Raw genomic sequence first — 24522 nt, 5'->3', positions numbered from 1 at the left:
CTGTTGGACTAATGATTGCACCCTGTATCAGCTAGATGGAGGTAAGAGTGTGCAATCCGGTATTGAATGTTTTACTGTTTGTCCATGTGTCACTGTCACCTCATATTTTTCTCTCAACCTGTTTGCACCAACGTTTGTAACTTTCATTCATAGGCTAGGTTGTAGCAACCTCATGATGGGTATAGGGAAAATGTGAGTATCATGTAGTAGCCTAAACCTATCGCTGTTACTTTGAACTGATTGAATGGGAAATGAATGAGCCATCCAATAAACGGGCCATGCTCATGAAGAAACAATTATCGCCCTCCCTCATCTTAAACGGCACTGACCGCCACTGGTATAGGAATATGGTGGAATGATATTACACAGGCTCTGCCGCATGTGGCAGGGGCTCCAGTCCATTACGGATTACAAAGGAAGAACCAGGCATGATCTGCCCAATGATGCCTTCTACCAAACGAACTCAATGCATTTTATGCATGCGTCGACAATAAACACTGTGGTGTGTGTGAAGGCCCCACCGACCCAGAGGGCTGGGTGATCTTGCTCTCCAAGGCCGACTTGAGTAAGGGCTTTAATCAGGTCAACACTCGCAAGGCCACAGGGCCCGACTGTATTCCGGAGCACGTTCTCAGAGCATGCACAGAACAGCTGGCAGGCATATTACCAGCCATTTTCATCCTCTCCTTGTCCCAGTCTGTAATCCCCACATGTTTTAAACTGACCACCATCATTCTTGTTCCAAAGAACTTGTAAGGCTTCATGCCACAATGACTCCCGCCCTGTAGGACTCACATCTGTAATCAGGCACACATCAACTCCATCATCCCAGACACCCTAGACCCACAATTTGCATTCCCACCCAACAGATTGATAGACGACACAATCTCAATTGCACTCCACATTGCCCTCACCCAACTAGATAAGAGGAATAGCTATGCGAGTATGCTGTTCGTTGACTACAGCTCAGCGTTCAACACCATTATCCCCTCCAAGGTTGTCACCAAGCTTAGGACCCTGGGACTGAACACCTCCCTCTGCAACTGGATCCTGGACTGTCGGACCGTCTCCAAATGGTGAGGGTAAGCAACATCACCCCTGCCATGTTGGCCCTCAACACGGGGGCCCAACAGGGATGTGTGCTTAGTTCCCTCCTATACTCCCTGTTCACCCACGACTGTGTGACCACGCACGACTCCAACAACTCCAACAACAACCTCTCCATCAACATCACTAATGCAAAGGAGCTGATCGTGGACGACAGGAAATGGTGGGGGGTGGCACGCCCCCATCCACATTGCTGAGGCTGTAGTGGAGTGTGTCGAGAGCTTCAAGTTCCTTGGTGTCCAAATCAAAAAGGACTTAAAATGGTTCACATACATGCACAAAGTAGTGACGAAGGCGCTGGTTCTACAGCTGCACCATTGAGAGAATCTTGACTTGCTGCATCACTGCTCGGTGTATGGTAACAGTACTGTCCTCGATCACATGGTGATACAGAGGGTGGTGTGGACAGCCAGGTACATCACTAGGGCCGAGCTCCCTGACATCCAGGACCCCTTTCAGGCAGTGTGAAAGGAAGCCCTGGAAAATTGTTAGACTAAAGCCATAAACTCTTTGGGCAAGGGGTACCGGTGACTCCACACACACTCGCACACTCTGAAATACAATCATCATATACGTTATGCTGCTACTACTCTATCAGATATCCCGATGCCTAGTCACCATACTCCTATACATATCTACCTCTATCACTCCAGTATCCTTGCACATTGTCATTATGGTATTGGAACCCACCCTGTATATAGCTTCTTACTTTCTCTTGTTTTTCTTATTTTTATTTGTGTGTTTTTGTTGTACCTTGTTATTTTTTGTACGATATTGATTACTCCATTGTTGGGTTTTGAGCTTGCAAGAAAGGCATTTTACTGTACTTGTGCACGTGACATAAAAAATGTGTTAACATGACTTGAAATTAAAGCAACTCTAGGGGACGGAGGTAGCAAGTCTTGTGTATGCCAAGTAGTAAAACGGACACATAGTCACCTCAGCATCACACGCTTACACATACTGTATACCTTTACAACAACGCACGGACCAAGAAAACAATCAATCTCTTTGTACACAGTGCTCTGGCAGAGTGCCTCTGTACTTTGAGCCCGGGTTCTTTTCAATGCTGAGACTGTGTTCTGTTTCAGTTGTGGCTTAATTTAAGAAAGGATTGAGCTTGTGCACAGCGTTCCAAAGTAAATGCAAAAACCTCCCAATCCATCCCTCTAAGGACTCACATTGGAGGAGGATAGAGTTATAGCTACTGCTGTTTGCAAGGAATTGATCTCAAATCTCAGTTTCTGAGCATGCAAGCTCCCTGGTTCTTGGTTAAAACAGAAAGAAAAAGCTTTTGGTTTGGGAATCAGTGTCCTGCAGGCACAAAATGTGATACGAGCACAAAATGTGCTGACAGTGGTAGATACAATCAAAGCAAACATTTCCATTGGTGATTCTGTATAACCTGTCACTATCCACCCAGGTCCTCACCTGCATGACATGTGGAGGTATGTGCATTCAACCAGAACTGTGTGACCCAGACTCAACCTTCAGGAATAGGTTGCTACCGCTGGAATTTATGGGAACACTGCCAACTTGGCACTTGTCCTGCCTCTAGACAGCAAAACCAAAACTAAACTTAAGAAATCAATGCTCACTATTATACTGTTTGTGTCAGACACCCTAAGTAATGTGTGGGCTGCAAATATTAAGGATGTCCTTTGTTTGCAGGTGTCTGTGGCTCGGTGTATGTCTGTTTGTAGTCTCTAAAAAGGTCCATCTGAGACAAGGGACCAAAGACAATTACATTAGCGGGGCGGCAGGTAGACTAGTGGTTAAAGTGTTGGACTTGTAACTGAAAGGTTGCAAGATCAAATCCCTGAGCTGACAAGGTAAACATCTGTCATTCTGCCCCTGAACAAGGCAGTTAACCCACTATTCCTAGGCTGTCATTGAAAATAAGAATTTGTTCTTAACTGACTTGCCTAGTTAAATGAAGGTAACATTTTAAATAATGCATAATGGACTAAATACCACTACAGTTTCCACCACTGTCAACTGAGTGTTAACCTTGAATAGAGATTTATCGATTGGATTTACATGTTTGCGCTTTGTCATGCCCTGTAGAATCCATGTTGCGGAAAACGTGTGCGGAATCATGAAGAAAAACGGAATTCAACAGTGTAAAAAAGTGGATGGAACCTAGTAGGAAATCAACTAAAAGTGTTGAACTTAATAGAAAATGCATTAATTTGCCCAAGTTAATCATAAGACATATGAACTAAATGCATTAGTGATTTGTATTTTCCAACAACCTTCTGAAAATGTGTTCTTAACTGACTTGCCTAGATAAATAAATAAAAAATGTAAAACATTTCGGAAAGTATTCAGACCCCTTCCCCTTTTCCACATTTTGTTACGTTACAGCCTTATTTTAAAATAGATTAAATAAAAATAGTTCCTCAACAATCTACACACAATCCCATAATGACAAAGTTTTTGGAAATGTTAGTACATTTTATAATACGAAATGTAAAAAACGTATTTACATAAGTATTCAGCCCCTTTGCTATGAGACTCGAAATTGAGCTCCGGTGCATCCTGTTTCTATTGATCATCCTTGATGTTTCTACAACTTGATTTGAGTCCACCTGTGGGAAATTCAATTGATTGGACATGATTTTGAAAGGTACACACCTGTCTATATAAAGTCCCACAGTTGACAGTGCATGTCCGAGCAAAAACCAAGCCATGAGGTCAAAGAAATTGTCCGTAGAGCTCAGAGACAGGATTATGTCGAGGCACAGATCTGGGGAAGGGTACCAAAGTTCCACTGTGGGGTTGGGAGAACCTTCCAGAAGGACAGAGAAACATCTCTGCACTACTCCACCAATCGGGCCTTTATGGTAGAGTGACCAGACGGAATTCACTCCTCAGTAAAGGGCACATGACAGCCTGCTTGAAGTTTGCAAAACGCCACCTAAATAATTCCCGAAACCATGATAAACAAATTATCTAGTCTGATGAAACCAAGATTGAACTATTTGGCCTGAATGCCAAGTGTCATGTCTGGAGGAAACCAGGCACCGCTCATCACCTGGTCAATACCATCCCTACGGTGAAGCATGGTGGTGGCAGAATCATGCTGTGGGGATGCTTTTCAGGGCCTGGGAGACTATTCAGGATCAAGGGGAAACATGAATGGAGCAAAGTACAGAGATCCTTGATAAACCTGCTCCAGAGCGCACAGGATCTCAGACTGGGTGCGAAGGTTCACCTTCCAACAGGACAACGACCCTAAGCACACAGCCAAGACAACACAGGCTTTGGGACAAGTCTCTGAATGTCCATGAGTGGCCCAGCCAGACCCCGGACTTGAACCCGATCTAACATCTCTGGAGAGACCTGCAAATAGCTGTGCAGTGACGCTCCCCATCCAACCTGACATAGCTTGAGAGGATCTGCAGAGAAGAATGGGAGAAACTCCCCAAATACAGGTGTGCCACGCTTATGGCGTCATACCCAAGAAGACTTAAGGCTGTAATCGCTGCCAAAAGTGCTTCAACAAAGTACTGAGTAAAGGGTCTGAATACTTAGGTAAATGTGATATTTTTATTTGATTTTTAATACATTTGCAAAAATGTCTAAACCTGTTCTTGCTTTGTCATTATGGGGTATTGTGTGTAGATTGATGCGGGGAAACTATTTAATCTAGTTTGGAATAAGGCTGTAACGAAAACTAAATGTGGGAAAAGTGAATGGGTCTGAATAGATTCTAAATGCGCTGTAGATGGTAAGTAACACTTTCCCAAAAACCTTCTCAAATAAATGTTAACTACAAAGTAACCTATTCCTAGCTGGCAGAATTATAGCATGATTCTTTGCGTCAAGCCATTGGCCATTTGGTTAGCAAACTCTGCAATCACATGAGTGCTACAGGAACACCGCTAACCAAACAACAGACTCTGGCTGGTGTACACTTGCATTAAAGGGTCATTTTTCCCCAGAACTCAAGTGGTCTCCTGGTGTGTTTTAGGCATTGTTGTGGACTTAGAATGTCCAATTTGGTTGTTTTTCTATTTAAAAAGTCAGATTTTTTGAGAGTGAAATCCTAAAAACCAGAAATGGAAACCTGGAAAACTAAATGAAGAAAATGGAATTTGGGGAAAATGTTTTTATTTTCTAGGCCCTACCTATTGGTACTTTATCCTCTATACCGACACAATTGTTTGGGGAATGTTTTTGTGCAAAATGGTTAGAGCAATTTGCCATTGATGAGTGAAAATCAAACAAGACCTTGGTCTGAAGTTCATTAATGGTCCCACTGCCCTCAATCCATGTAAAGACCCTCTGGCATGCTAACATTCAGTACATATCCAGCGTCCCTCTCTGGCCTCCAGCCGCCCTCTCCCTCTCGTCCCTCTCTGGCCTCCAGCCGCCCTCTCCCCTCCAGCTGCAGTTTAACATGCTAATGTTCTCACTGGATTCTTCAAATACTGGGGAGATTATCCCACATTAACCTCTGGCTCTGTTTAGACTTCCCCAGTAACTGCATGTAGAATGAAGAGTGGGTCAGCCAAGCATGTCTTGGCTATGAGAGGGGTCACTGCCAATGAGAGATCTATTAGGTCAAATCACTGCACTCTATATTCTTCTGTAAACTGGTAATCTCTGTATTTCCATCACAAGACCCACTGGTTGATGATTATTTATAAAACCCTCTTAGGTCTCACTTCCCCCCTTTCTGAGATATCTACTGCAGCCCTCATCCTCTACAAACAACACCCGTTCTGCCAGTCACACTCTGTTAAAGGTCCCCAAAGCACACACATCCCTGGGTCACTCGTCTTTTCATTTTGCTGCAGCTAGCGACTGGAACGAGCTGCAACAAACACTCAAACTGGACAGTTTCATCTCAATCTCTTCATTCAAAGATTCAATCATGGACACTCTTACTGACAGTTGTGGCTGCTTTGCGTGATGTATTGTTGCCTCTACCTTCTTGCCCTTTGTGCTGTTGTCTGTGCCCAATAATGTTCGTACCATGTTGTTGTGTTGCTAACTTGCTTCCATGCTGTGTTGTCATGTGTTGCTGCCATGCTATGTTGTTGTCTTTAGGTCTCTCTTTATGTTGTTGTCTCTCTTGTCGTGATGTGTGTTTTTGTCCTATATTTTTATTTTTAATCCCAGCCCCTGTCCCCGCAGGAGGCCTTTTGGTAGGTAGGCCGTCATTATAAAATTAGAATTTGTTCTTAACTGACTTTCCTAGTTAAATAAAGGTTAAAATAATACAAATATCAAAATATTAAGGTTGTAGTTTTCTAAACACTGGGAGCTATCAAAGACCCAAGAAGCTATAGGACCTTTTTTGCTAAGCATAGGCTATTTGTGTTCATCCTGAGCAGAAAGAGGTTTATATCTTAGCATTGTTGTGTTGTGTGACATGGGTGATGTTTTATTTTGTCATGATTCATAACACATTACCTGGAATTGTGACACCACCAGCACACATGCACAATCCCTGTGATGAACCAGGTGTTTCTCATGTGAATCTGGGTTTTGTAATTTAAATATTTGTTGTTTTTTTTCTTCCGTTTTTTCTTCAACTTTAGTTTCAATTAGTTTTCAGACTTGATTTACTAGTTTTTATTTATACTGAACAACAATATAAATGCAACATGCAACAATTTCAATGATTTTACAGAGATACCATTCATATAAGGAAATTGGTCAATTTAAATAAATACATTAGGCCCTAATCTATGTATTTCACATGACTGGGCAGGGGCGCGGCAATGGGTGTGCCTGGGAAGGCATAGGCCCACCCACTTGGGATCCAGGCCCACCCACTGGGGCTCAAGTACCCGGCCAATCAGAACAAGTTTTTCCCCACAAGGGCTTTATTACAGATAGAAATACTCCTCAGTTTCATCAGCTGTCCAGGTGGCCGGTCTCAGACGATCCCGCAAGTAAAGAAGCCGGATGTGGAGGTCCTGGTCTGGTGTGGTTACATGTGGTCTACTGCCAAATTCTCTAAAATGACATTGTAGGCAGCTTATGGTAGAGAAATTAACATTCAATTACCTGGCAACAGCTCTGGTGGACATTGCTGCAGTCGGCATGTCAATTGCACTCTCCCTCAGCTTGAGACATCTGTGGAATTGTGTTGTGTGACAAAACTGCACATTTTAGAGTGGCCTTTTTACTGTCCCCAGCACAAGGTGCACCTGTGTAATGATCATGCTGTTTAATCAGCTTCTTGTTATGCTGCGGCTGTCAGGTGGATGGATTATATTGGCAAAATGTTCACTAACAGGGATGTAAACACATTTGTGCACAAAATGTGAGCGAAATAATCTTTTTGTGCATATGGAACATTTCGGGGATATTTTATTTCAGCTCATGAAACAGGGGTCAAACACTCTACCTGTTGCTTATATATTTTTGTTTAGTATACTTTGTTTGATTTAAAAACATTTAATTACATTTTTTTATTTAGTTTTAGTGTTGGGGACAGAAAGTAGCCATGCGTGGGAGGCTAAGAGCCATTTGTAGGCCTATGTTTTGTTTTTTGTGGGGTGGGTGTCACTTCGTGCCACTGGGGAGCAGTAATATATAAGGTGATGGACCATATACTTGGATAGACAGAACATCTGTATCTGTGTCATGATGGCGTCTGTGAGAGCATGGGCAGCGCCATTGAGACCATCTCCATCTTGAAATAGCCAATTTCCTTCTTCACAAGTAAAACTCATTGGCTGATGACCCTGCTGTCATAAATACAACCGGGTCATCAGTTCATGCCAAACGGGTCAGGAGGGATTAGCCAATGAAGTTGGAGGTCCCGCCCAGTTGACTAAATCAAAATGGTGACAGTTCTCAATGCTGCTGACCATGCTAGCACAGGCTTTTGGACACTAATGGTTTCCTAACCCTCTTCTAGGCCCCCCCAGACGTTTCACATTTTTGTTTTAACCTTAAACTGGCACACCTGACTCAATTAGTCCTCAAGCCTTTGACTAATTGAAGTGTGCAAGTTTAGGGTGAAAACAAAAATGTGCAACGTCTGCGGGGGGCCTGAGGAGAGGGTTGTTGAAACCCTGCTAGAGGACTCCATATATCTTCATGGCCAGGACATACAGCACCAGTCAAAAGTTTGGACATACCTACTCATTCAAGGGTTTTTCTTTATTTTGACTTTTTTCTACATTGTAGAATAATAGTGAAGTCATCAAACTATGAAATAGCGCACATGGAATCATGTAGTTACCTAAAAAGTGTTTAATAAATCAAAAGATATTTTAGAATCTTCAAGTAGCCACCCTTTTGCCTTAATGACAGCTTTGCACACTCTTGGCATTCTCTCAATCAGCTTCATGAGGTAATCACCTGGAATGCATTTCAATTAACAGGTGTGCCTTGTTAAAAGTTAATTTGTAGAATTTCTTCTTAATGCGTTTGAGCCCATCACTTGTGTTGTGACAAGGTAGAGGTGGTATACAGAAGAGGGCCCTATTTGATAGAAGACCAAGTCCATATTATGGCAAGAACAGCTCAAATAAGCAAAGAGAAACATTCCATCATAACTTTAAGACATGATGGTCAGTCAATAGGGAACATTTTCAATAACTTTTACATTTTCTTCAAGTGCAGTTGCAAAAACCATCAAGCGCTATGATGACTGGCTCTCATGAGGACCGTCATAGGAAAGGAAGACCCAGTTACCTCTGCTGCAGAGGATAAGTTCATTAGAATTACCAGCCTCAGAAATTGCAGCCTCTGTGGTGCCCCGATCCCGCAGCTGAATCAACTTTAGGAGGCGGTCCTGGTGCTTGCTGGACTTTCTTGGGTGCCCTGAATCCTTCTTCACAACAATTGAACCCCTCTCCTTGAAGTTCTTGATGATCCGATAAATGGTTGATGGCTGGTCCTTTTGTGGCAGGGCTGAAATGCAGTGGAAATGTTTTTGGGGGATTCAGTTCATTTGCAAGGCAAAGTGGGACTTTGCAATTAATTGCAATCCATCTGATCACTCTTCATAAAATTCTGGAATATATGCAAATTTCCGTCAAACAAACTGAAGCAGCAGACTTTGTGAAAAATGTATATTTGTGTCATTCTCAAAACTTTTGGCCACGACTGTACATCCCTTAAGAAAATATTGTAATTTTTACTCCATACATTTTCCTTGATGCCCAAAAGTACTCTTTACATTTTGAATGCTTAGCAGGACAGGAAAATAGTCAAATTCATGCACTTATCAACCGAACATCCCTGGTCATCCCTACTGCCTCTGATCTGGCGGACTCACTAAACACACATGCTTCATGTGTAAATTATGTCTGAATATTGGGAGTGTGCACGTGGCTTTCTGTAAATAAAATAAAAAAACAAGAAAATGCCATCTGGTTTGCTTAATATAAGGAATTTGAAATTATTTAGACTTACTTTTGATACGTTAGTATATTTTAAACCAAATACTTTTAGACTTTTACTCAAGTAGAATTTTGCTGGGTGACTTTTACATGAGTCATTTTCTATTAAGGTATCTTTACTTTTCCTCAAGTATGATAGTTGGGTACTTTTTCCACCACTCTCAGTATAAACTGACCATCCTACCGATCCTCGACTTCGGTGATGTCATCTATAAAATAGCCTCCAACACTCTACTCAACAAACTGGATGCAGTCTATCACAGTGCCATCCGTTTTGTCACCAAAGCTCCATACACTACCCACCATTGCGACCTGTACGCTCTCGTTGGTTGGCCCTCGCTTCATACTCGTTGCCAAACCCACTGGCTACAGGTTATCTACAAGTCTCTGCTAGGTAAAGCCCCGCCTTATCTCAGCTCACTGGTCACCATAGCAGCACCCACTCGTAGCACGCGCTCCAGCAGGTATACCTCACTGGTCACCCCCAAAGCCAATTCCTCCTTTGGTCGTCTTTCGTTCCAGTTCTCTGCTGCCCATGACTGGAACGAAAAAATCTCTGAAGCTGGAGACGCACATCTCCCTCACTAGCTTTAAGCACCAGCTGTCAGAGCATTTTACAGATCACTGCACCTGTACTTAGCCTATCTGTAAACAGCCCATCTAGCTACCTACCTCATCCCCATACTGGTATTTGTTTATTTATTTTGCTCCTTTGCACCCCAGTATCTCTACCTGCACATTCATCTTCTGCCGATCTACCATTCCAGTGTTTAATTGTTATATTGTAAATACTTCGCCACCATGGCCTATTTATTTCCTTAACTTACCTCATTTGCACTCACTGTAATATAGACTTTTTGTTTTCTTTTGTTCTACTGTATTATTGACTGTATGTTTTGTTTATTCCATGTGTAACTCTGTGTTGTTGTATATGTCGAATTGCTACGCTTTAACTTGGCCAGGTAGAAGTTGCAAATGAGAACTTGTTCTCAACTAGCCTACCTGGTTAAATAAAGGTGAAATAAATAATTTATTTTTTAAAATACATGCGCAGCGCTTACGCAGTGACTTCAGTAGGACCTGTGCCAACTGTTTTGCAACACTAGTTCACTGCAAGTGTTCCTCAAGTTTAAAAATGCACAGCACCACATAAGACAGCAACTAGCTGTCAGTTTGAAGTTGGTCGTTGAGGACTTCGAACGACTCCAACAACTTCAGAAGCTGCTCTAGCTTGGCCCAGTCACGCTCCGTGCTTGCCCTCAGATTTCTTCCCTTTTATCTAGTGATAGTGATGCACAAGCTAGACCTATTTGAAACCTCGGCATCTACTGGCAATATTTACCCGTCATATTCAGAAGCTTGAAAACCCCATTCGAAATAAAGCTTAAACCCCATTTTTAGATTTTTTTTATGTTTAAAAGGAAAAAAATAAACAATTTGATGGTTTTATTTTAGTTTGTTTTACAGACGACGATAATCGTTTCGGCATAGTTTGTTTTTTATTTCTATTTCAGTTTACTAACATTTTTCCAGTTTTTTTTTCAGTTTCAGTTTTTGTTAACTACAATAACCTTGAAGAATTACTTCTTACCTCAGTGAGCCACGAAATTCCTAGTTTTGAAGAACTTTACTGGAAGCTGTGCCACGACATTTTCCACCGCATGGGCCAGCCCCCTAGCAATTCGAGTTCTTGCTAATGAGTTTCAACCCCTTGTCATTTGAGTGACTGCTAGTAAGATGCATACACAGCAGAGCAAGAGAGCGCAATGATGTGGTGCACATATGTAGTACACCATTATCGGGTACCACTTTTGGCTCGTGAGTGCTACTTTCATAACTACTGGCTAAAAAGTATACAAAAGCACCAGAGAATCTCTGAATCTCACCAGATAATCTCTTTAACCCATTTTTATTTCTAGTGTATAGCAGGGCTCTCCAACCCTGTTTCTGGGTTTTTGTTTCAACACCAGTTGTAACCAACTTCATTCGGTTTATCAACCATCTGATTATTTTAATCCGGTGCGCAAGATTAGGATTGGAACAAAAACCTACGGGATGGTAGCTCTCCAGGAAAAAGGTTGGAGAGTCCTGCTTTATAGGCCTATTTCTTGTTCCTCAAAAACTATAAAACTGGCCAACTGGACACACCATGGAAATTGTACTTGGAATAATAGCCTTGCCAGTTCAGTGGAACTCTTATTTCTATGCTAAGCCTCTTCTAAGGTGCAAGATGTCACACACCACTAAAGATGGCTTTTGAACTTTTGAAGTTCCTCTGATCTGGCAAGGTGTAACGATCTGGGTGTAGTGGGTGCAAAGTCAGGAGCAGGAAACAGAGAGTTCAAGGAAGTGCTCTTTAATGCACACACGGCGAACATAGGCCACCCCACAAAACACTGGGCGCTCACAAAAACAAATGCCCCAAACACAGGGACTAAAACAGTCCAGCAAAACCCGCGAACAGGAAAAAACATGTTAGTCTCAAACATGCACAAATGTCACACAAACAATCCCGCACAAAGAACAGGCGGGCCGGCTGGCTAATAAAGCCCAACTAATCACCACAGTACATAACAGGTGTAACCAATGAACAGGCAAGGAGGGGGAGGAAAGAATCAGTGGCAGCTAGTAGGCCGGCGACGACGACCCGAACGGGAAGGAGTCGTGACGCGGTGTCAGCGCGCGGCTCCAGCAGCGCGCTGACACCGGCCTCGAGGTTGACCCGGAGGGCGAGGCGCAGGGCGATCCGGATGGAGGCGATGGAAATCCCTCAACATTGACGGATCCAAAATGTCCCCCACCGGTACCCAGCACCTCTCCTCCGGACCGTACCCCTCCCAGTCCACGAGGTACTGCAGGCCCCTCACCCGGTGTCTCGAGTCCAGAATGACCCGTACTGTGTATGCCGGGGACCCCTCAATGTCCAGAGGGGGAGGAGGCAGGTCCGGCACCTCACCTTCCTTTAGGGGACCAGCTACCACCGGCCTGAGGAGAGACACATGAAACGAGGGGTTAATGCGATAATAGGAAGGGAGTTGTAATCGATAACACACCTCGTTTATTCTCCTCAGGACTTTGAAGGGCCCTGCACACTGCGGCCCCAGTTTCCGGCAGGGCAAGCGGAGGGGTAGGTTTCGGGTCGAGAGCCAGACCCTGTCCCCCGGTATAAACACGGGCGCCTCACTGCGGTGGCGGTCAGCACTCCTTTTCTGCCGTCCACTGGCTTGTTGGAGGGATTCCTGGATGTCCCTCCTGGTCTCCTTGGAGCGCTGCACCCATTCCTCCACCGCAGGAGCCTCGGTCTGGCTCGGATGCCATGGTGCCAGGACCGGCTGGTACCCCAACACACACTGAAATGGGGACACGTTAGTAGAGGAGTGGCGTAGTGAGTTCTGGGCCACCTCAGCCCAGGTGATGTATCTCGCCCACTCCCCTGGCTGGTCCTGGCAATACGACCGCAGAAACCTACCCACCTCCTGGTTCACTCTCTCCACCTGCCCATTACTCTCGGGGTGATAACTGGAGGTCAGGCTGACCGAGACCCCCAGACGCTCCATGAACGCCCTCCATACCCGGGACGTGAATTGGGGACCCCGATCAGAGACGATGTCCTCCAGCACCCCGTAGTGCCGGAAGACGTGGGTGAATAATGCCTCCACAGTCTGTAGGGCTGTAGGGAGACCGGGCAACGAGAGGAGACGGCAGGACTTAGAGAACCGATCCACAATCACCAAACCGTAGTGTTCCCCTGAGACGGGGGGAGATCGCTGGAATGAGCTTCCTCGAGAAGAAAGCGCAGGGGCGGAGTTTTGGTGGCGTACCCGAGCGCTGTGATAGCACGGCACCCACCCCAGCCTCGGACACGTCCACCTCCACTATGAATGCTAGAGAGGGGTCCGGGTGCGCCAACACGGGTGCATCCGTAAACAGTGCCTTCAACCTGTTGAAAGCTCTGTCCGCCTCTGCTGACCACCGCAAACGCACCAGGCCCCCCTTCAGCAGTGAGGTAATGGGAGCCGCTACTTGGCCAAAACCCCGGATAAACCTCCGGTAGTAGTTGGCAAAACCCCAAAACTGCTGCACCTCCTTTACCGTGGTCGGCCAATTACGCACGGCCTTAGTGTGGTCACATTCCATCACCACCCCCGAGGTGGAAATGCAATAACCCAGGAAGGAGACGGCTCGTTTGGAGAACACACACTTCTCAGCCTTGACCTATAGATCATGCTCCAGCAGTATACCAAGCACCTTGCATACCAGAGACACATGCGCGGCGCTGGTGGCTGAGTAGATCAGAATGTCATCGATATAAACAACCACTCCCTGCCCGTGCAGGTCCCTGAGAATCTCGTCTACAAAGGACCGCCGAGCGCCACCCAAACGGGAAGGGGAACCACCTTTGGTAGGAGTCGTGACACAACGCTATTATTCCAAGTACAATTTCCATGGTTTTTCCAGTTGGACAGTTTTATAGTTAGAAGTGACTTCACTTTTCAATTAACAGCAATATTTTGGGTTACATAACACGTTTATTTTGGATTCCATGCAATAAATATAGAAGCTCACCTTTTCAAGATAGAACACTGACACATATCAAGGTAATCCTAAGTAACTATCACACTTCACTCTCTCCTCTCCACTTTAAGACAAGGCTGCATGTAAACAAACTAGGCCACAAGCACATACCCAATTCAGCTCCAAAAGCACACCACAGTGGTTTATCTGTGAAAGCATTCAAAATTCTAGTGCTCTCTCAGAATAAGGAATCTGTTCATGTCTATCTCAAGGCTGACATACATATATACTACACCCCTGATGTACATATCTATTAGCAATGGAATACCTTTAGGCTACTGTTACATGGAAAGTATTGTTATTCTTATAGGTGTAGGGTGATTTCTTGAGACCAGATCTTCTAATCTTTTGATCCATGTTTCAAGTGAATTGAAGTTAGGGATGTATAAATTGTACTCTCTTATGCTCCTTCAGCAAATCCAGTTTGTGGAAGACAAGCAAGAGTTCAGCAGGTTTCCTACCAAGGCAGGACGACGCTCCCTGTCTCGATCGATCTCTCAGTCATCCACCGACAGCTACAGTTCAGGTACTATACACACACAAGCACACAGCTATGAATGGATTGCTTGACCCCTTTCTTGCTGACCTTTCCTATTGGTCTGATTTCTCAGCTGCGTCCTACACGGACAGCTCTGACGATGAAACTTCACCACGGGACAAAATACAGGTCAATTCCAAGGGCACCAACGACTTCTGTGTGAAGAACATCAAACATGCCGAATTTGGTCGCCGCGAGATTGAGATTGCAGAACAAGGTAGGAAAACATGGTTCTGTGACCTGTCACCTCTCACACAAAGAACAATACAAGACAATCAGTGACCAGTGATAAACGTCAACATCCCAAGGGTGCTCCCAGGTATAAGTACTGGTTGTTGGTTATTTAAAGCATGTTCTTGAAATTTGCTGTCTTATGGCATGAATCTCTTAGGCGACTCAATGGATAAGGGTCTTTGATCCTAGGTAATATCGGGAAATGTCAATTAAACCACTACTGGCGTCAATCAGGTTGCAATGAGCAACAAATACATTTCTGTGAACAAGGGACAGTAAAGTATATTTACATCTAAATATTGCTCTTGCCAGGACTTTGGGTCTGTTGCGCGGAAATGTACTAGAATCTCACGCTCCAAGGCAAGGATTGGCCAAGTCAGATTGACAGAGACACTGATTGGAGGGGAGAGTGTGTCATAAGAAAGAACAGCATCGCTCAGTTCTGTGCATAACTGAAATACTCCAGCAGCTAGAGTCTAGCTTGTTATCTGTATTAAGATTGTTATGTATATTTAGATTGGTTGAGGTCAATCTGTCTGCAGATATGGCTTCTGCTCTTAAGGGATTCAGAAACGACTGCTGTGTCATATTATTAGGCTTTTCTCTGGTTTCGCTGATCAGTCATTCGAAGTGCAACTACATCACATCAGAGAGAGAGAGAAACATAGTGAGCTCCAAAAGTGTTGGGACAGTGACACATTTTTTGTTGTTTTGGCTCTGTACTCCAGACTTTGGATTTGAAATTATACAACAACTATAAGGTTAAAGTGTAGACTGTCAGCTTTAAGTTGGGTATTTTCAACTATTTAGAAATTACAGCACTTTTTGTCATTGGCCCCATTTTAGGGAACCAAAAGTATTGGGACAAATTCATGTGTATTAAAGTAGTAACATTTTTATTAGTTGGCCCCATATTCCTAGCACGTAATGATTACATCAAGCTTGTGACTCAAACTTGTTGGATGCATGATGAGTGAGAAAGTTAGGGGGGGGGGGGGGGTGTAGGATATTTATACCTCTAACTTTCTCCCTTATCATTATTCACAATTCATTCAGGATGGTCAGTAATCATGGTAGCATCCCACATTAATGGAGAAGTGTTTAGAAACATTATATTCTTAATTACAATAAAAGTGACTCCAGAATTATTATTCTTTACCATTCATTTCTATTGGGCACATAATAATCTGAAACACAACCAAAACAAATAGCGGAGTAGAGTCACAAACTTGATGTAGCATGCAATGACTATGAGTATGTGGACCAAATACTTACCTATTAACTACTTTAATAGACATATAAGTAAATTTACTTTTGAACCCCTAAAATGGGGTGGGGGGGGGGGAGCAAGAGACTATGTACAAAAAGTGCTGTAATTTCTAAATGGTTCACCCGGTATGGATGAAAATAACCTAAAATGAAAGCTGACAGTCAGCACTTTAACCCCATAGTCATTGTATAATTTCAAATCCATCCTTTGCTGGAAACGGGACATAATAAATTGAGCACTGGGATCAATTGTTACAGTGTAAGGATGAGTAAGTGTATTTTATTGGTGTCGCGTTGCAGCTTAATCTACACCCATAACACTGTCAGCACAACCCCAGAGCTTGATATGGAGTGTTCATCCTCTAATGAATTGGCAGGTTGCAGATGGCATTGCTTAGTTTAGGACATTTGATTTTATGGAGCTAAGAAGGTTCTGATGCAGGAAATTCTTTGAGACCCTCAATTATGAGAGATATTTGTGGGAAGGTCTTTATAGTCAGACCACTTTTCTGGTGTCTACTCTGAATGTGGCTATCACGTTTTGGGATCTCTTTCTCTCCCTCTCTCTCGCTCCATCTCCTTTGCTCTCTTTATCACCCCACTTTCTCACTCCCTTCTCTCTCTCTCTCTCTTGGTCGCTTGCTCGCTCTCTCCTCACAGATATGTCAGCATTAATCTCCCTCAGGAAGAGAGCCCAGGGAGAGAAGCCACTTGCTGGGGCTAAAATCGTTGGCTGCACTCACATCACTGCCCAGACTGCAGTAAGATAACTATCCCTGTCTTACCTATCATAATGCCAAGGCTACACGGGGGCATCTTTCTCCTAATGAAGTAGGATTTGAAGGTCACAGAGGCTTCTTCAGTAACCAAGTTCGCCCTGTTGTTTACACTAACTTACACTGTTTCCATTACCCAAGCTTTGCTGCAGTGAAATATGTCTCCCTTACTTAGGCTACAAACTCAAATATCAGTGCCATGACTGCAGTATGATCTTTCTTCCAACAGTATCTCTACTGTACCTAACCACCACTGCTCTGCTACATTTTGCTCTGTGACTAAAAATGATAGCTGGCTCATCTCATGACAGTCCATAAATAATGTACAGCGTCTCTAAAGCCTTGTTCACATTGGCGGTTTGAAGTGACTCGAATTCTATTTATTTGCATATCTGATTTGAATCTGTTCTTTTTCCTGAAGTCTGAACAGCCAAAAAGCACATGTAATCAGATATTTCAAGCCACATTTCAAACCACCTTCGTATCTGATTCCTGGCCATGTGACTTGTCTGAACAGTCAAATCTGATTTATTTGTCCTGAAGTGGTTTTTAGACTGTTATTCAGCATATCTTTTCGCTTGCTAGCTACTCTGACAATTTGACAAGAACATGTGGTAGCTAACTAACTAGCTAACTAGCTTAATTGTTTTCAAACAAATTAGTGAATGTGCTAGAAGCTTAACAGCTACCTAGTTGGCCGACTGCTGTGGCTTGCCAAAAATCTTATCCTTTGAGGCTTTAAAAGTGTTCTTTCCCTAGGATTTTGAACATTCAAAACAACTGGGAAATGTCCATGGCAGGCATTGTTGTCACCTTAGCCTGCTATATAACTTCTGAGTGATAGGAAGCACAAGCGCAACCACCAATCAGCCTACACCCAGCACACTCACACATGTTGTTACTATGACAACTAGTGTAGCCTTGTTCACAAATGACTGCTCTCTGGACTCGCATCCGATTTGGTCACTTGTAACTTACTGTTTGGACAGTCAGTAGTCCAAAACATATTTGAAAAATAAAACTGATTTGAGCATTAAGTCCTGCAGCGTGAACAAGGCTTTATAACCTGTTAGTGTCTAAGATTTAATATATTGGTGCTGTTAATTTGCTATTATATATTTACAGTGTTAGTCAAAAGTTTGGACACAGCTACTCATTCAAGGGTTTTTAATCATTTTTTACTATTTTCTACATTACATGTAGAATAATAGTAAAGACATCAAAACTATGAAATAACACATGGAATTATGTAGTAAGCAGAAAAGTGTTAAACATATCAAAATATATTTTCTATTTTAGATTCTTCAAAGTAGCCACTCTTTACCTTTGAACACAGCTTTGCACACGCTTGACATTTTCCCAACCAGCTTCACCTGGAATGCTTTTCCAACAGTCTTGAAGGAGTTCCCACATATGTTGAGCACTTGTTGACTGCTTTTCTTTAACTCTGCAGTCCAACTCATCCCAAACCAACTAAATTGGGTCGAGGTTGGGCGATTGTGGAGGTCAGGTCATCTGATGCAGTACTCCATCACTCTCCTTGGTCAAATAGGCCTTACACAGCCTGGAGGTGTGTTGGGTCGTTGTCCTGTTTAGAAACAAATGATAGTTCCAGTAAGCGCAAACCAGATGGGATGGTAAGGCAATAAATAGGCCACAGTGGTGAAGTAATGACAATTTAGCATTAGCACTGGAGTGATAGATGTGCAGATGGAAGGAGTGTTGTATGGCATTGAAGCTTGTTTGGAGGTTTGTTAAGACAGTGTCCAAAGAAGGGCCAGATGTATACAGAATGGTGTCGTCTGCGTAGAGGTGAATCAAATAATTACCTGGAGCAAGAGCGACATCATTGATATATATACAGAGAAAAGAGTCGTCCCGAGAATTGAACCCTGTGGCACCCTCATAGAGACTGCCACAGGTCCGGACAACAGGCCCTCCTATTTGACACACTGAACTCTATCTGAGAGGTAGTTAATGAACCAGGCGAGGCAGTCATTAGAGAAATCAAGGCTGTTGAGTATGCCGATAAGAATACGGTGATTGACAGAGTCGAAAGCCTTGGCCTGATCGTTGAAGACGGCTGCACAGTACTGTTTTTTTATCGATGGTGGTTATGATATCGTTTAGGACCTTGGCATCCTGAGCGTGGCTGAGGTGCACCCGTGACCAGCTCGGTAAGGTCTACAACAAGTTTAGACCTTACCTTGAAATATTTATTTACAAGTCCTTAACGAACAATGCAGTTCAAGCAATAAACAAAAGGGGAAAAAATCTAATCAATCAAAAAAGAACACAAAACATTTACATAACAATAACAAGGCTATAAACAGGGGGTACCGGTACATGATTCCATGTGATTTATTTCATCGTTTTGATGTCTTCACTATTATTCTACAATCTAGAAAATTGTAAAAAAAAAAAAAAAAACCCTTGAATGAGTAGGTGTCCGAACTTTTGACTGGTACTGTATATACAGTAGGCTAAATATATTGAATGGTCTGCTCTCTTTTGTGTTCTGTATTGCCCATTAGCTATTTATGATACAAAATATTACCTGTACATCTCTGTATTGTTCTTGTTCCTTGTTCCTCTCATTCAACCTCCTCGCTCTGCACTCAGGTGTTGATTGAGACTCTGGTGGCACTGGGGGCCCAGTGTCGCTGGACAGCCTGTAACATCTACTCCACACAGAACGAGGTGGCAGCTGCCCTCTCAGAGATCGGTAAGTAGAAGCTTTCCACATGACTACTTTACAGCTTTGTTACAGTAATGGCTTCTATGTGGAACAGAATGAGAGACTGACTGTACTTCATAAGAGGTTTTTGAAAGTTGTGTTTCATCACATTCATATTAATTAGTACTATTTCTGCATAATATACATTAACTCGTATTAATATGTAATTAATTACATGAGCGGGCTAAATGTTAGGGGTGATTTGCTTCCCTGTGCCGTTTGAAACTAAAGAGACATTTCGGAGATGTTCTCAATAAAGTCCTGGAAAACACAGAGAACATCAGACTTGCCTTCTAGTCAATGAACTACAGCACCAAGACACGCATATCTCTTAGGTTTCTGGGTGTTTGTTAAGTATATGTGTTTTCGTAGCGGGATCTTTTTGCTTTTCACAGCCTGTTAGCCTGAGCAGTTCACAACAGATTCAGACTGCATTACAGTAAATATCACCAGTCACACAGCTCAAGCTGGGAGAAGAACTGGTGCATAGGCTGTGGGCTGATTAACTTGTCCTACAAACACAGTATCCTCTGACCATTTACAACCCACTCTCAGCAGTGTTGATATTTTCTACGTGTGAGTTATGCCAGCAATCTTCATACCGTACATACAGCAAGCCTGCCAGAAACCTACTGACTTGACCAGATGAAGGGAGTAGATAGATAGTTGTACGTAGGTATATACAGTGCATTTGTAAAGTATTCAGACCCCTTGACTTTTTCCACATTTTTTTCCGTTACAGACTTATTCTATGGATGAAATAGTTTTTTTCTCCTCATCGATCTACACACAATACCACATAATAACAAAGTGAAATAAAAAACTGAAGTATTACATTTACATAAGTTATATCACAACCAGGCTGTATCACAACAAGCCGTGATTGGGAGTTCAATACGGCGGTGCACAGTAGTCGTCTGAGTTTGGCCGTTGTAGGCCGTCATTGTAAATAAGAATTTGTTCTTAACTGACTTGCCCAGATAAATAAAAAATAAATAAATAAAGGTATTTACTCAGTACTTTGTTGAAGCACCTTTGGGAGTGATTACAGCCTCGTGTCTTCTTGGGTATGACGCTACAAGCTTAGCACCTGTATTTAGGGAGTTTCTCCCATTTCTTCTCTGCAGATCTTATCAAGCTCTGTCAGGTTGGATGGGGAGCATCACTACACAGCTATTTTCAGGTCTCTCCAGAGATGTTCGATCGGGTTCAAGTCTGGGCGCTGGCGGGGCCACTCAAGGACATTCAGAGACTTGTCCCGAAGCCACTCCTGCGTTGTCTTTGCTGTGTCGTGGTCCTGTTTGAAGGTTAACCTTCGCCCCAGTCTGAGGACCTGAGCCCTCTGGAGCAGGTTTTCACCAATGACTTCTCTACTTTGATCTATTCATCTTTCCCTCGATCCTGACTTGTCTCCCAGTCCCTGCCGCTGAAAAACATCCCCACAGCATGATGCTGCCACCACCATGCTTCACCGTAGGGATGGTGCCAGGTTTCCTCCAGATGTGACACTTGGCATTCAGGCCAAAGGGTTCAATCTTGGCTTCATCAGACCAGAAAATCTTGTTTCTCATGGTCTGAGAGTCCTTTATGTGCCTTTTGGCATACCACGTGGGCTGTCATGTGCATTTTACTGAGGAGTGGCTTTTGTCTGGCCATAAAGGCCTGATTGGTGGAATGCTGCAGAGATGGTTGTCCTTCTGGAAAGCTCTCCCATCAATCCTGTCTCGAAGCTCTACGGACAATTCCTTAAAGGCCTGATTGGTGGAATGCTGCAGAGATGGTTGTCCTTCTGGAAAGTTCTCCCATCAATCCTGTCTCGAAGCTCTACGGACAATTCCTTAAAGGCCTGATTGGTGGAATGCTGCAGAGATGGTTGTCCTTCTGGAAAGTTCTCCCATCAATCCTGTCTCGAAGCTCTAGAGACAATTCCTTTGACCTCATGTCTTGGTTTTTGCTCTGACATGCACTGTCAACTGTAGGACCTTTATATAGACAGGTGTGTGACTTTCCAAATCATGTCCAATCAATTGAATTTACCACAGGTGGACTCCAAACAAGTTGTAGAAACATCAAGGAAGATCAATGGAAACAGGATGCAGCTAAGCTCAATTTCGAGTCTCATAGCAAAAGGTCTGAATAGTTATGTAAATAAGGTATTTCTGTTTGAAAATATTCTAAACCTGTGTTCGCTTTGTCATTATGGGGTACTGTGTGTTGTTTTACAATAAGGCTGTAATGTAACAAAGTGGAAAAATACTTTTCAAATGCACTGTACACACAGAGAAAGATGCAGGGATTTGAGGACTAGATAGGAGGTTAACTAAGAAAAAACTGTCAGTGGAATAGAGGTAAGCCCAGGTACTGTATAACATGTTTCTAGCTGTATGGTCATATGGGACGAGTAGCATGGCAGAATAATCATAGAGCTTTCAAAATCTCCCCACTCCTCCAATTCATTAGCAGGGCTTAGGATAGTTTTTTTTTTCTGTACCACTTTATTTTCTGGTAATTATATTTTTACGTAAGCCCTCCCTTTCCCACATCATTGTGTAAAGCGACATCTGTCACAGTATCTATTTCTAATAAACAGTTGGTCTTTATGGAGCTGTCCTCTGGCAGCTTCTGTTTCGGCCTGCCTGCTCTGCTCTCTCTGGGGTGGAAATTACCAGAAGGCCTTCTGTCCTGCTGCAGTTATTACCTGATGTCTGGTCCTCTCCTAAAAATCACTGGATAACAGCTTTAGAGACAAGAGACCTAGCTTATTATCCCCTCTTGGTTTAAAGAACAGACATCCTTGTATATCTACAGAAAATACAGGAATGCCTATGGGGTGTTGTATATATTCAGAGCCATATTCCCGTAAAGCTTAGAGAGGATCTCATGTCAGATGTTGTTGAACTGTTTTAGTTGCAAATTCACTTGCCTCATCTAAAGCCTCTTCTTTTGGGGTGCTGCTGTTGGAAACCAAGTAGGGATTAACATGGGTAACCGGGATCACTTCACATTTCCAGAAAAAATTTAATGACGACCTGGAAATTACTGACATTTTCCCCAATGTCGGCACTAATGCAATGCCACAAAATACACAACATGCACAGCAACAGATTAGCAAAAAATAAAATGGCTCATTATCCAAACAGGTTTTCACATGGAAGCATTTAGCCCAGCGTATTTACTTCACACAAAGTCACCATAGATTCAAAGCAGACGCATAATTGACACAAGTTAACATTTTAGTCATTTAGCAGACGCTCTTATCCAGAGAGACTGACAGTTAGTGCATTCATCTTAAGATGGCATGGTGTCAAAACCACATTTTACTGTCATAGTAAAAGTACATTTTACCTCAAAGTAGCTATCAGCACTCCCATCTCCATTTACTCAAGCAAACAACAAAATTACCATTTTAAAAAACGTATTAAACAACATCTTATTGAACGACAGGGACTATAAGTGGAGACAAACACACATTTTTGTTGTTGTATTGTTTGTATATCTTTATATTTTAAATTTGTGACTGTCCGGATCTATCAGTATTTTGTTACTTGTTCTTTTTTTTGTGGACCCCAGGAAAAGTAGCTGCTGTTTCTGCTGAAGCTAATCCACATAAATAAATAAATAAATAAATAAACATATTTACTCAGGCCCTCTGTTTCTGCCATGCTTATAACATCATAATGCAGGCTTTATAACACAATGTTAAATATTCAAAGGTTAGGTCAGTTCACGACAATTGGTCATGACACAAATAGCAGTATAGTGACACACATACCAGTATAGGTGAATAGGCCTACAGTGAAGCTAACCCCGATAAACTAGTGTAGCTTAAATCCTACATGATTGTTCAATACTGATGTCAATACTGGTAGTTCTGGCTGCTATTGACACCCGTTTCCTGAGTGATTTATGAGGGTGTGAAGTGGGCTTTAATGGTAGAGAGCTGAAGTGTTTAGTAGGGCCGGGACGATACCAGTATTGCAATATTCTTTCCATGGAAAAAATGAAAACACGAAGCAGACATTACTCTTTGATCATTAAAAACCTGCTGTAAGTAAATTATTGTGTGCTATAGCTTGGAAAATAAATACATATGACTCTGTTTGTTTCCAACATTAAGGCTGTTTTCCTAAAGAAGTTGAATCCACTTTGTGTTTTGTTTCCTTGCCACGATACCAACGAGTATCGTCCCGGCCCTGGTGTTTAGTGAGCAGGGTTATGTAAGTCTACCTGGAGGAGCCTACAGAGGCAGGGGCTGTTCTAGGCTCTTTGGTGTTGTGGTTGGACCGTTGTGCAGGTCCAGATGTCTAGAGTTAAACTGCAGGTCGTTATATTAATGACTTTACAACAGATTATACGGACATCAAGCATTGTGTGTTCAAACGTCATCGGTTCTGCTCTCTCTAGAATGAAGGGTCTTAACTTGTTAATGGCTCAGGACCATGTGCTGCTGTTTAAAAAGGGCCTTAGCTTCTATATTTGTTGCGACATATGTCTGATCTGGAGAAATATTGTAATTTCTAAACCCATTTTATTCGCCCAACTACCTTGTCATTTCTGCAGGTGTGGCTGTTTTTGCCTGGAAGGGGGAATCGGAGGATGACTTCTGGTGGTGTATCAACAAGTGCATCAACATGGAGGGGTGGCAGCCTAACATGGTACCCATAGAACTCTTGTCAATTACCCTCCTTTAACAGCAAGACAAACGCCCTTGTTGACCATTTTGTGTTACTGATATGTGTTTGCGTGTTGTCACTGTTTGTTGAGAATGTTATCTCTTCTTGCTGTGTCTGTGGTAGATTCTTGATGACGGAGGGGACTTGACTCACTGGGTGTATAAGAAATACCCCAACGGCTTCAAGAAGATCAGGGGCATTGTGGAGGAGAGTGTGACCGGGGTCCACAGGTGGTTTA

At 43.0% G+C, this 24522-nt stretch overlaps 1 protein-coding gene across 4 annotated transcripts in view; it reads left to right on the top strand.

Annotated features, from left to right (window-relative positions):
* The window catches only part of LOC110494352 (S-adenosylhomocysteine hydrolase-like protein 1), a 62085-nt gene that overhangs the window by 21257 nt on the left and 16306 nt on the right, over window positions 1–24522 (top strand). For 2 of the 4 annotated variants that reach the window (XM_021569325.3, XM_090205738.1), the window contains exons 2-7: window positions 14472–14583; window positions 14669–14812; window positions 16759–16859; window positions 19497–19599; window positions 24172–24266; window positions 24408–24514. In XM_021569325.3, the coding sequence (XP_021425000.3) occupies window positions 14472–14583; window positions 14669–14812; window positions 16759–16859; window positions 19497–19599; window positions 24172–24266; window positions 24408–24514 (662 nt within the window). The remainder of the gene's footprint in view (window positions 1–14471; window positions 14584–14668; window positions 14813–16758; window positions 16860–19496; window positions 19600–24171; window positions 24267–24407; window positions 24515–24522) is intronic. The other 2 variants (XM_090205740.1, XM_090205739.1) reach the window with 1 other exon arrangement.

Source organism: Oncorhynchus mykiss, chromosome 17 (assembly GCF_057628025.1).
Source record: "Oncorhynchus mykiss isolate SJ-2025 chromosome 17, ASM5762802v1, whole genome shotgun sequence".
In the NCBI taxonomy this organism is placed as follows: Eukaryota; Metazoa; Chordata; class Actinopteri; order Salmoniformes; family Salmonidae; genus Oncorhynchus; species Oncorhynchus mykiss.
Note: the sequence above shows the minus strand (reverse complement) of the source record. Positions and strands in the feature narration are given on the sequence as shown.